Genomic DNA, 13,848 nt, shown 5'->3' with positions numbered 1-13,848 from the left:
AGTAGCGTACGATCCGTTTGATTGCATATTACATCCACACAATCTGTATATAGGTAAAAAAAAAAAAAAAAAAAAAAGGTTTAACTCGCTACTCGTCGATTCTGTGATCTTCCCTCCGGTACGATAAAACTTTCAGAGCCTCGGCTCGCACGCAATGAATTTGAAAGCGGTTCTAACGTTGACTCGCCACAGGCCCGGAACATATCAACTGCGAGCTACTCTGTGAGATCGACTCTCTTCCTGCATATTTGACGCGTAATCGTGCGAGGGGTATAAAAGGGCACGTCGATTTCCGTTTGCCGCCTTGCCCCTCCCCCCAACTCCCCCCCTGAGATCCAGAGTACAAGTTTGAAGCTGAATGTACGAGGCTGGACCCCAGGTGTTGAGCCCTGTGCGGAAACCAAATCAAGTCGACACTGTCACCTGGGACGTGACGCGCGAATTTTTACATCCGCTGGCGAGTCTCCATTCTACACATGTTCCCCTACTTTTCGTTTCACTCTCACCGATTTCCGTCAACCTATTTCCTTCCGAAAGAAAAAAAGAAAAACGAAAGGCGACTTTCAATGTCCATCCCTTCCTCGAGGGCCACTCCTCGGGCTCTCCGGCCGGCATATCCGCGAACAACGAGACAATTTTTCTAACAATTTGTCTTCCCTTTTTCTTCTCGTCTTCTCCGACTTTCGAGAAAAATCAACGAGCGAAGAGAATAATACGGCGAAGGCGCCTTTATGCGCTCGTTGATCGTAATCTTCCCGGCCGGACGAGACCGAGAAAGTAAAGAATAAAACCAGGGGTGAAAAGAGAAAGAGAAGGGGTGAGAGCAGAAGAAGTATCGACAGAAAATACCCTTGCGGCTCTCGAAAAGAACCTCGCCCTGTCCTTTCTCCCTCAGCCAGCCAATGATTGCATATATATATACCGAACAAAGAGTATAGCTCGTACGACGTTGCGACTACATCGAGACTATACCGATATACATATATAATTGTATTTGCATATATATATCTCGTATATACATTATATATATATTTATGCTATATATCGTAAATATATACTGACACCTATATAAGCTGTGTCATTGTCAGTGTGTGCAGTGCGCTTCTGGTTGCTATGAATCACGTCTCTCACGCTGTATATTGTACATATTATATATACGATTCTACGAGCGCGTGTATATACGTATACGCACGCGTGTCCGCGATATGTGTGTACGTGCATTCGAATGTGCGTGTGTAATGTATGTTGTGCGCGCGTAAGCTTGCGTTTACGTGCTGTGTCCTTCTCGATGTGCGCATATTGTATGCGTGACGCGTATAGCACAATTTATATATAGACATATATATATAAATATAATTATATATATATATATATATATATATATATATTTTATGTGCTTGTGCGCGTACACATCACGGTAATCGCGCTCGTCGAGGCGCGATGGACTCCAAACGAAATGGAGCGGTCCTCCTCGAATGAGCCCCTCTCGCTTCCATCACTTGCCATTACAGCACCGTATTGCGCCGCTTTCTCTATTTTTTTCTTTTTTCTTCTTTTTTTTTTTGAGATTGATTGGCCTACGAACTTTTGCCTGACACGCTTCTACAAAGCTTTCCTCTTGCTTTTTTATTGTTTACGCTTCGATTTGCGCATAATGAAGACGCTTGCGCGCACCTATTTACATTCCTCTCGGATTGTTTCGCCGGCGCATAATCGTTCAAATTGTTGGATTCACACTCAAATACATCGCAAGATTTGCGTCCGGTAAAATTAAATAGGAAACATTCAATTATTCAGTTAGAAAAGAATAGTATAGATTTTATAGATGATACGTATCTAAAAATACCTCGTTATTTCCTTATGGAATATTCCAATTGCATGTTTTCGAAATAAATAATGTAGTAGTTTTTATATAGAACGAAAAAGAAAAAAATGCGTAATGCATTTTTTATTATTTTATATAACACAATTTATAATATATGATATTTATGGCTTAATATAGAGATAATTGAGATCATAAAATGCTTTATAGTGCATATCTCAGAAAACGTAAGCGTGCATGCACATATGAGAAAATATTCCCATATTTAGATATATTCCCATATTTAAAAATATTTTCACATTTAAAAATATGACTCTGGAAATATGCAAGAATACAAAATTTGCTTACTAGAATTTGAGATGAATTAATTTTACACCTTTGTTAATAAATAAATTCGTGTCCAATTTCTCTGAATAACAGTCGCAAATTTCTCACAAGTTTGGAATGAAACATTTCTCAGTTATATTGTCAAAATATCATTAACGTTATTCACAAATATTCTTATTTATTTTTAATTAACATAAAGAAACGAGTTTACTGGATACAGCATAATTGCGACACAGTTACAAAATGCGCATAAAAGTAAAAAAAAGTAAAAACTATGACAAATTAAAAAAAAATCAGAGAAGAAATTCTCTCGCGCATATTCGCGTGGGAATAGTTGACAGTGATCAGTTAATAACACCCGAGAATTTATTAGCGCAGCAATTACACGTCACGGCGTAACCGCAGTGCGCCTGGAGAGCCGCCAGAAACACGAACGATGAGAACTTCCGGTCCATACGGCATATCCACGAAATACTAAAATCTTTCATATCTGTCGACATATTCGCGTATTTAAACCACGAGATTAATTACTTATCATATATACATTCGTTTTAAATCTTCAAATATTGTATAGCGTCATTAATATTAATTACAAAATACAATTAAATATATAGGCTATTATATATAATTGTAATGTAACAAAATCGTAATCTTTTGATTCTGCACTTGTGACTTTAATTAGTCAAGTAAAAACAGTGATAAAATTTTTGACGTTAATCTAAAAATGTACAAATGATACGAACGGTAGACAAATGCGCATTAAATTCTTCGTAGCAACGCGAATAGGAAGTAAAGTCTTTACTTTAAAAAGTCTGTGTGTGCGCACGTCGTTCAAGAAGGTGGCAAACTTTGCCCCAGGTCGGACTCTCCCTCTTGTCACGGATGGCCATGACATCTTATTGAAGTTGCAAAATTCCGAACTTTATTCTTTCAAAGTTCTTTAAATTTTCTCAGAATTTCATACTGGTTGATAGTTACAAAAATTTTGAAAAAAAATTTGCTCAAACTTACGCGATTTCTGACATTGCTACTGACGAGATAATTGAGCCCATAATGGAAAAATGTATAAAAAAAGAGGGCAAGGAGGAAATTAATAAATAACAATAGAACTGAGAACTTAATTTAAATTAGGTGTAAAAACGATTCAATTTCAAATATATCTTCCGAGACAATTTTAGCATGTACATAGCATTTTATCATAGCAGTTTTACAATATAAAAGACTAATTTCAAAGATAATGAATTCATTTTTCTTATTCTATTGTTTCCTCGCTGAAATATATATCGTTAGGAAAGAGAAAACTAACTGCAAAGGAAAAGAAACTTTTTGCAAGTACCAAATTAATTTTTGCATTACTCTTTTATGAATGCAAACACGTGGAGATAATGATCGAAATATTTTTAGAGACGCTATATATTATACAACACCATTCTTACACAGCGCATGATGCATGGATTTTGTAGCAGTCTTGTAGCATGTTTGCACGTAGTGGTTTCACAAATATATCCGTATTTGGATGTATGTATGATACGTAGTATATGTAGTCACCATACATACACAGTTCCTACACCTTATCTCGTCGCGTGTATACATGAATTATATTTCGCGTCGCGAGACTCTTGTCCTATGATCGACCCTAACGTCGACAGGAATCTCGATGCTCACGAGGCGTGTAGGTCACGCGTATGTTCTCGCGTAAGATTTCCAGTTGTAATCGCGTCTAGCATCGTATAATTATAAACTATTAACTTGCCGTCCTGCAACTCTGCACTGTTATAACAGTGCTCGTATCTAGATTTTTAATGTGTGCCTCTGCGATATAAATTTAATTGAAAAAATTACGATAGTATTATAGTAAATATAACACAGAAAGAGAGAGACAGAGAAAAATATTTTATAATAATTTATATAATAATTATTAAATCAAAAATTACTTTATACAAAAATAAGATTCAACAAATATTACAAATTCATTAAAAACTAATATTCGTGCGTTCTAATTATTAAGAAATATATATTACATGTAAATATGTTATTAAGTAATTACATATCACGAACAAAAAATTTCTTATGACAACTTTGTGACTTTCTTTATATTTTCTATATTTTAATGAATCTCTTTTATCAAGAATTTCCATTATCTCGTCTTTAATCAATTATAATTTAATGATTATGAAATTCTGTTATAGTTTAATCCGATAATACAGTAAGACAACGAAACCTTGCTTATATATCAACCAAGTTTTGGACATATTTCCTTTAGGGTTTCTTACTGTAATAGTGAGACGATTAAGGAACTTCCACCTGGGATAATAAATCTACTCGTCTATTTCACTCGAACGCGTTCAAAAGCTCTCTCTGTCTCTCGCTTTTCGGCTTAATATTCAAACTTTCTTAGGCACACGAATAAACATTTCGGTAAAATTGACAGTGGAGTAATTTAGAAAGCTCATGAATGAACTAACATTGCCAATGAGTTTATATGAGCGCTATAACGTGTTAGATGCACGACGGAATAGTATATTAAAAAATATTTTAAGATCTTCGGCTTTTTACATGGAAGTGATTTTTTAACGTAAAAGCATTTCTTTATAACTTGACATTATTTTTATTATCCATAAAGTTCGAGTTTGTGTCTTTTGATATCACATATTTTATAGAGTAATATTAAAATTATTATACATATATAAAATTTTATAATCAGCAAAATAATTTTAAAATATTTTTAAATTTTTAACCTAAATTTATTTAATGATTTATTTAATTATATATATATATATATATATATATATATATATTACTATATATATATAATTAATTAGTTATTATGCATAATTATCAATACAGATGGTGCTTATATAAATGCCATCAAAATAATTTCATCAAAATTTTTGCTGGAAATTTTACATAAATAAAATTTATATAATTAATTTTCTTCACTTATTCATACACAATTCTAATATAAAATATATTAAATTTACGAAAATTATTGGAGTAATTATTTTTCAGTAATTATGCTTAATTACAAATCAATCAAATTTATGGTAAGATACATATACACAACTTTTATCCATGACACATTAATCAATTCTCTTTTTCATAAATATATTATTGCATATTTCTTGAACGATTGCCATGCAAATTGATCGATTAACAAAACTAAATTTAGTAACAAGATATTTATATCGCTTTTACGTTTAATATGTTACTGCGAAAATTTAATAATAGAATCGACTCACGGTCATCAGTCACGTTTACTCGAAATCGGTCTCGCTCGAGCTGCTCTACACGTCGCTCAGATTCGCTCTATCGTGCCACGATTAAACGCTCTTGCGCGTGTGAGATCCAATGATGGAGCGCTTTACAAAGCTCTCGAAGTTGCCCTCGCAACTCGGACTTTATAACCGCTCCGAGCCGAATTAACCCTCGCCTCGTTTCACAGCGTGGGGTCAAGTGTTGTAGAAAGCCGGAGGAGGTCTGCATAGTAGAGGGTCACGTAAGCGTTAAGTGGCTGATTTCACGTGTTACGATAATCGCGACGAGCCGCCTCGATAAGTCTTCGAAGGGTGCCTGTCGACGTTCGCGATCCCGAATGTGTTTTCCTTCCTCGTTAACAATCCGCACATGTATCTCTTACGATCGACATTTGTTACATACAAAACGACGCCGTGACTTCGCGATAAACGTGTTATACTACAATCTTACTATTTATCTCGCGCAATTCCGTATACGATTCGTGAACCCCGAGTTCTCTCACGTAAAATAACGCGAATGCTTTTTCAATTTCTTGAGATTTTCCGCGGCCCGACACACATGGGAAGAACGAGGACTAACGTAGCATTTCAAATGCTTTATTTAAAAAAAAATGTACGAATAAAATTTGACTGACGTAGAAAAACTTAAAGAATCACGAAACTTTAGATTAATACCTGCCTTAAAATATTTTATGTGTTTATATTCTTGAACTATCAAATTTATTTAATAATTTTTCTACTTTTATCTTTACGGTAATGTATCTAAAAAAATATTTTCCAATTAAAAATAGCGATAAATCGAGTTATTTTTATCAGTTTTCAGAGATATAAAATTCAAGAAAAAAAAAGTACAATACATAAAATGAAAGGCACAGAAAGGCTTACGTAAATCCTCGAATTTCTCTAGTGTATTTGTGAACACAAATGACTTCCAGTCTAATAAGTCACCTGTGTCGTACCAGGACTTCACGTTGGATTTTTACTTCCGACAATTCTGGACGGATCCACGACTCGGGTTCAAGCAAAGACCGGGCGTCGAGACACTCAGCGTCGGCTCGGAATTTATCAAGAACATTTGGGTACCCGACACCTTCTTTGTCAACGAGAAGCAGTCATACTTTCACATCGCTACCACCAGCAACGAGTTCATTCGCATTCACCACTCGGGAAGCATAACGCGTAGCATACGGTGAGTATAAAATATTTATATTCATATATAGCTTCCACAGTTATATTATACAATATATTACATATATATATATATATATAAATATCGTCCGATATTCACAAGAAATATTTTCAAATATTTTAAGATTTTTTTTGCGTAATAAATCCTCGTTCTAAAATCTCTTAATCGCATCCTTTTTCAGTAAGGTTGAATTTACATAGGAATTGAAAAAAGATATATGCGTATACATATTTCTGTGTCTCCCCTCTTTTCTGCGCGAGCCAATTAAGCAGGGATAATTCGGAATTGTTACTTACACCGTCCGGGGAATACATTCACGGTATTTTCTGCCGCGGCTACAAATCGAGTACATTGTCCTCCATCACTATAAAACGTTCGTGGCACTTCTGGGACCAATTGTGCCCGGCACGACAAATTTGCTCCCTGTAGCAACCTCCGCCCCTTCTTGCTCGACACAGCTCTCGTATCATTTTTCCCTGTTTGACCCCTTCTCGGGCCGGGTGTATTCCGGTATTAACGCGCCAGCTATATTCAGACGATCCATGCATACCTAACTTGCGCTCCCTCGCGCAATATCGTTCCATTATATTACATCCTCGACTTCCGAATCGGAACTGCCGAATCGAGCCGCTCGCTGTCGGGAACGGAGGAAGAATATCGATGAAGCAGCGCGCGCGCTCGTTTGCGTGAATAAATTCTTCCCGTGCTATATAGAGAACGGGAATCATCAATCAATGTCGTCCCTACGAATCATGCGAAATACGGTACGTCTGTGTAACGTTTCGTATACGTTTCGTCGAAGACGAGAATAGACACGTATTAACGATACGACATGTCGAATCAATACAGATTGGTTCTTACACGTTAATCCCACCGTGAGTCGAACGTAATGAGGTCGACTGCGAATTAATTTATACACGTAACACGTATACACACATACACATTCAGCTTTACTCGGGCGCAACTGGATTGGCTATAAATTTCCGTATTCATAAGATCCGCAAAACACTTCGTCGAGACGAAGCGATCGTTAAACAAGATTTTAATTGAATGTGTTTCAGCTTAACAATTACAGCGTCGTGTCCCATGAACTTGCAATATTTCCCGATGGACCGGCAATTGTGCCATATCGAGATCGAGAGCTGTAAGTACGCAACATACACGCGCGAATGTATATATTAAGTATATATACATTTTTTTTATACGTATTTATATAGGTGCATACAAGTGAACAAAATATGATTTCACGGAATTCGACATTCTCTCGCCTGTTACTTCTACTCGACATACTAACACGTACATACATACTTACGCACATTATAATGGAGAGACTTTCTCATGCATTTCTCGATATTACTTCTCAGAATGACAATCGACTCGCCGTATCTTTTTGGCGTCAATCATACATGTATTCGATGTAATTAAATGAATTATCAAAATTTTTTCTAAATTAATATAGGTTTTCTTAATATCAATCAACGTATAGATATAATGATAAGATGTATCTCGATAAAAAATTTATTGTCTTATAAAATAGTTTTTAAAAAATAACTATTTATTTAATAAAGATAAAAGCGAAATCTTCAAGAAACGACCATCAATTATGAACAATATCTTTCAAAAATACTGCGGCGTTGCATCATTTGATTGGCCGTAATTCTCAATGAAATAGATCGTAAAATATAAACGATTAATTCCGGCATATGAACTCGTGCGTATAATTCGAGAATATAACGTCGAAAGAGATACGCAGAAAGTATCTTTATCGAAAGTCGATTGTCGCTGATTCAACGCGATTCAACTGTACATCGCCTTGAACCTTTTTTTCAGATAAACACAGAAAGATGCTTCTACCGTATATATTTGCGTCGAGCATAAAAAAAAAAACAGAAAAAAAATTTATATCCCCCTCTATCACACGCTCACACAGAGAGAATACTGTCAATTTCCATAACCCGTCACCTTTCCATTTTTTTCCTTTTCTCTCTTTTCCTTCCTCTCACCCTCAATTATACCAACGATTTCTGCCCTCCTCTCTCTCGCCCTTTTCCCGACATCAGGTTTTACTTCCTTCTTTCTTCTCTATCTTCCCTCTCTATCTGTTTATCTGTCTGTCTGTCTGTCCGTCACTCGCCACTTCACACGCTCACTCACACAATCAGTCAGCCACACAGTGAGAATCACTCTCATTCACCTCACTCGCTCACTCACCCGCTCTCGCTCACACACTCTGGTTGGGTTTCTATTTTTTTTTTTTTTATTCCATACACGATGATTGTACGTGTGTAACAACATGGACTTGCAAAGTCGGGCATTTATTGTTGCCCTGTTCTTTTTACTTTTTCCTCTCGCGAAGCAAAAGTCGATCAACGAAAAAAAAAAAGGTGTACGTGACATTTCAAATATTAACGTGCAGAGAAAAATATAGAATAACGCGTGTATAAAATTTTATTCTTTGTTTTTTTTTTTTTTGTTGCACCGGTGGTTATGGGTTTTTTTTAACAATGAAAGCCCGATTTTGCATTAATTAAGCACAGTGTGCGGTCAGTAAGCAGAGAGAGCTTTGACGCGCCGTTATGACAACGGCTTCTATCGATACGCGCGCTGTATACACACAAACTGAGTCATCGATGAGACACGTCTCGATTAATCGACTTACTATTAATCGAATTGCTATTGTTACGAATCATGGATTAACTAGGAGTTATGATGCGCCGTGAGAACCGGCCCAGTGCGCGGAGACACATGCGAAAAGTTTATCGCTAGTATATGTGTGCGTGTGTATCTTCGTGTGTGTGTGTGTGTGTGTGTGTGTGCGTGCGTGTGTCGATACGCTGTGATAGCGCTAACGTTTCACTGTCACGAGCTCGTGTTGTGATTGTCGTCATTACTGCAAATTGCACGGTGTGTTTATATGCAAAAGCAAATGAAAATTTCGAACTCGTTCTTTTAAGATAATTTTTTAATTAATTCACATATACGCTCACGTCGTGGAATAATTATCGTTATTCGTTAGTATTGGCGTTAATAATTCGTACACACGGGGTAATACAGGTACTGCGCAAATTTCCTGAATAAATCAATGCAATATGGTTACTCCAAATCAGCGTTATGATTACACAATGATTGCATAATGAATAATTAAAAATGCATATACCCGTGTAAACGTGATTTTATACGGGAAAACGATTCGGGTTTGTAGAATATTCGCAGAAATATGTGGATACAATATTTTTGCAGGGCCATATCGAAAGCAGTTAACAAAAATTATTACAATCTTTTTTTGAACATTTTTGATCGTTCGAGATAGAAACGCTCAATATTACCGATTTATATAGGATGATGGAAAAAGTTTGGCTTTAACTTTGCCCCCGCTAGAAGATCTATATTAAAACTCGCTCGGTCGTGGAATAGGGTCGAGGGGTCACCGGAAGTCCGGCGTACGAGATATCGTAGAGAGTCGACCAAGTTGGTCGATTAGTTTCGTTGAGTAGAAAGCTCGGACTTTCGCAAACGCCCTTCCGTCCTTAATTGGTCGGATTGCTCGAACGAAAGTTATTACGATCATTATAAGAGTTGTTACCATATATTCCCGCGATACGTATTGCGTTCGCATAAGTTGCTAAACTTTCGATACGATTAGAAAGATTTACAAACTTTCATCAACTTTTACTTGGATTCCTGTCTTTCTATAACTGAAGTTTTTTTTTTCAATGAAAGATAAACTACTAAACACGGTTAACAGATATCGATAAAGAAAAGATATCAATCATTGGGACGATAAATATAGCTTTGCGTTTCAAGTTGCAAGATTAGTTTGATAATTTAATTTTTACATTTTTATAGACTTTCTTTTTAGGGAACACTTGACATTAATGTAATAATTCTGTAACAATGTGTAAAATTCTACTTGGAAATTAGATTTGACACAGACGTAAATAGAAGGTAATAATATAACATTTTCCTATCTGGTTTAACCAGTGATTGTCCCAAAAACTGATCGTTTCTATATATAATCGTAGATTTTGATAGACATTTTCGCGCAATTTCTGCCAGAACACATCACGGCTGATGGGATCTATAAAAGGAGAAGGCGGGGATGCGCGAAATTTGTAAAACTCTGGAGAGTTTCTTGATTAGTTTCGCTGGATTGAAGTGCCGGATCACGAACGTCGTTTCGCTCTTAACTTAGCCATTAAGCGCGATATTATTACCCTTCTCCGCATCGATTTTGTATTACTGCAACGGCGAGAATGGTGCTATAGTTCGTGAGTATTTTTGCAACCGACCGCAGTTTCTCACGTTCTCTTGATTACGTAAAAAAAAAAAAAAAAAAATAAATAAAAAAAAAAGAAACACAAAAGCGTCTTTATTTGTGCATTCCACGTGCACGATAAAATAAAACCTTTTATGCGCGAACGGTCGTTCCGTTCCGTCTTATGGGCTCCGCTAAATTCATTTCAGGAGATGTATAATCAGGCGGTATCGCGGATCGTGGATGAAAATAAACGTGCAACTTGCAGTAATCACGGATCGCAGGAGCTAGCGAGTTCGATCGCGTATCATTCTTCATCGCTCGTCGACACGAAACGACTGCGACTTTCACGATAAAAGAGCGACAAAGTTCAAATTACTTTCCCGAGGTAGCTTCTCAACTATAAAAAAGGGGGAAAAAGCGATACGTATCCAACGACCAATACGTTTACAGGACACGCTTGGTCACATCCTACGCAGAGACCGTATGCGAACGTATTATTTATGAGAACATTCTCCGAGAAAGGGTCTCCACTTTACCAAGTTACCGCTGACTGTGAGTCGTCACGTCGGTCTTAGCTGAATTCTCGCGTGATTTCTCAATGGTCGCGCGGTCATTCGACAATGAACACGACTAATGATCGCGCGCGTCTGCACGAATATCAAACTGAATACAACACACGACGTGTTCCTCTTCCTAGACTGTCGTCGCCGAGCGGAAAATTCCTCGCGGATCAGTTTCCAGGGTGCAATTAGTCGAAATCATCGGAATACAATTTTTTTGATCAAGCTGTAGATGAATCGAGCGAGAATTTTTTCGCATCGGGAACGACAGAAATGCCGAGTGAAGGTATCTAGACCCGAGTTCATGAGCGCTAATACATTTAGGATACGAGAAAGTAGAATTTGTTCCGTTTTCACGAGATCGAGGGTGATTTTCTTCGACGGGAGGAACGTGTAACTAGAGAAAGACTAACGCTAAACTAGATACACCACGAGGCATACGCGCAATTGTAAATATATACAATATACAAGACGAGAATTCTCTTTCACGCGAGCTGCTAAGGAAAATTGATCCCGAAATGGAACAGAGCGCGACGAAAGTGTGCTGTTTGAAACACTATTTCACTACTTTGCCACTCACCACTACCACTGACCACCGGCCATCACTCAACCATCACTCACCGACTCTCCTCTTCCCTCGACCTTGAAGGGCCTCCGACATATAGCACTGAGCCTCGTGTCCGGGGACGTAGTAAGGGCCGACGACGGCCAGCCCCGAAGGAGGCAAAACCCAGAAACGGCGTGTCAACAATGGTCCGACCGAATTAAAACGCATTGTGCATCTAGCCCAGCGCATGTAAGAACGAAACGACTGCAACATTATTATTATTATTATTATTATTATTATTACCCATGGCGTACCACGCCGTGGTCACGTTATCGGTATGCCTATGAATCTGCTTGCGATCTGATTCTGATCTCTACGATTCTCTTGCTCCGGTATAATTAAGTCTCTTCCTTCCTTCTTTATCTCCCTTCGAACGACTCCTTTATACGTATGGTAGAGCAATAAACGTTAAGCTAATCTAACATAGTTTGGGGGAATAGCATGTGTCTGCATGGATATTTACTTTCGGTCTGCTCCACACAGAGAATAAGATTTATCAAGAACGAGGTAAATTGAGACAATAGTGTTTAATAATTCGCATGAATTCTTTTTTTAATATATACATGTATAATAACGATAATGTTTTACATATATCTCTGCCTCTATAAATGTTGATCGCTTAACGAAATGAGATCACATTTCTTAAAAAAAAAAAATATATATATATATATATATATATATATATTTATATATACATATATGTTTTTACATAAATTCTTACATTAATATAAAAATAAAGGATTATCGTAAGAACGCAATCCCTGTATATATGTACATCGAATGAGTTTAATTAATTCAATCCTGCTTCTCGAGAAGACCTCGATAATATCATACGTTTGACCAAGGATAATATTTGAATTTAAAACGGAAGGAGACTGTTAAGCCAGCACGGAAATTCGCGTTTCTCACAGTACACGGAGAATGGAGCATGTAGCACAGAGCATGCAATACAGGAGATGAAATGCGCAGCGTAAAGCATGTAGCACATATATGTAAATCTACCTAATCCTCCGAGCCTGTGTGTGTCACCGTAGCATGCCATGCACGAAATTCGTTCTTTTTCTTTGCCTCTCTCTTTCTCTCTTTCTTTCTATATCTCTCTGCTGTTCCATATCTAACTATACACTTTCCACTTTTCGTCTTATAAACCTAAAACTTGCTCTGCCACTACCATAGTCCTCGGTATTTTGCTAATGTTGCCACAGTCCTTCCTCCCTGCAGTGTAATTCAACAGCCACTGCTATATACAATCCGCCCTCTTCTGTTTCCCTTTTTCTGTTCCTTTTTTACCCCTTTTTTACCTTTTGTAATGCTTAATGTTGCCCCTCCCCCAAATCCAGAATCTCTTTATTAAAATCTCTTTATTTATAAGAGTACCAATTTATATATCTACGCTGCACTTAATTATGCGACGATCATCGGCAGAAAAACGAACGGACGCGGTTAATAGTTTTGCTAATCTCTTCTTCGAGGCGGGCTCATTACTGCTGGTGGACGCGATATTCCTTGTTCCATAATTTTTGTTTAAACGCAGCCTCATTTGCAAGTATAATGAGGGTAGCGGCCGGAAACGTACAATTAAATATAAAAAAAAGAAAAAAAGGAAAACGCGCTGAAATACCGTAGAATATATATATATATATATATATATATATATATATATATATCCGAGATATTATGAAACGTCAGCATTGCTATCCTCTCATTAGTATATGACAAGCGTAAATTTCTCACGCGAGAGCCGTGGAATGAGTAAAACCTGTTATTCCCGCAGCTCACCGGCAGTGCCGAACACGCCCGTCGCGGATCGTAATGTCATTACCGAAATCGC

The 13,848-nt window shown here is 37.1% G+C and overlaps 1 protein-coding gene across 5 annotated transcripts in view; it reads left to right on the top strand.

The window, feature by feature from the left end:
* The window catches only part of Rdl (Resistant to dieldrin), a 77,163-nt gene that overhangs the window by 46,363 nt on the left and 16,952 nt on the right, over positions 1 to 13,848 (top strand). For all 5 annotated transcript variants that reach the window (XM_029316763.2, XM_029316767.2, XM_029316764.2 and 2 more), the window contains exons 4-5: positions 6,366 to 6,592; positions 7,654 to 7,736. In XM_029316763.2, coding sequence (XP_029172596.1) covers positions 6,366 to 6,592; positions 7,654 to 7,736 — 310 coding nt within the window. The remainder of the gene's footprint in view (positions 1 to 6,365; positions 6,593 to 7,653; positions 7,737 to 13,848) is intronic.

This window comes from Nylanderia fulva, unplaced genomic scaffold (genome assembly GCF_048542155.1).
Source record: "Nylanderia fulva isolate GAGA-0341 unplaced genomic scaffold, ASM4854215v1 Scaffold5, whole genome shotgun sequence".
Classification (NCBI taxonomy): Eukaryota; Metazoa; Arthropoda; class Insecta; order Hymenoptera; family Formicidae; genus Nylanderia; species Nylanderia fulva.
The sequence above is the reverse complement of the archived record's forward strand: the minus strand, read 5'-3'. Positions and strand labels throughout refer to the sequence as shown.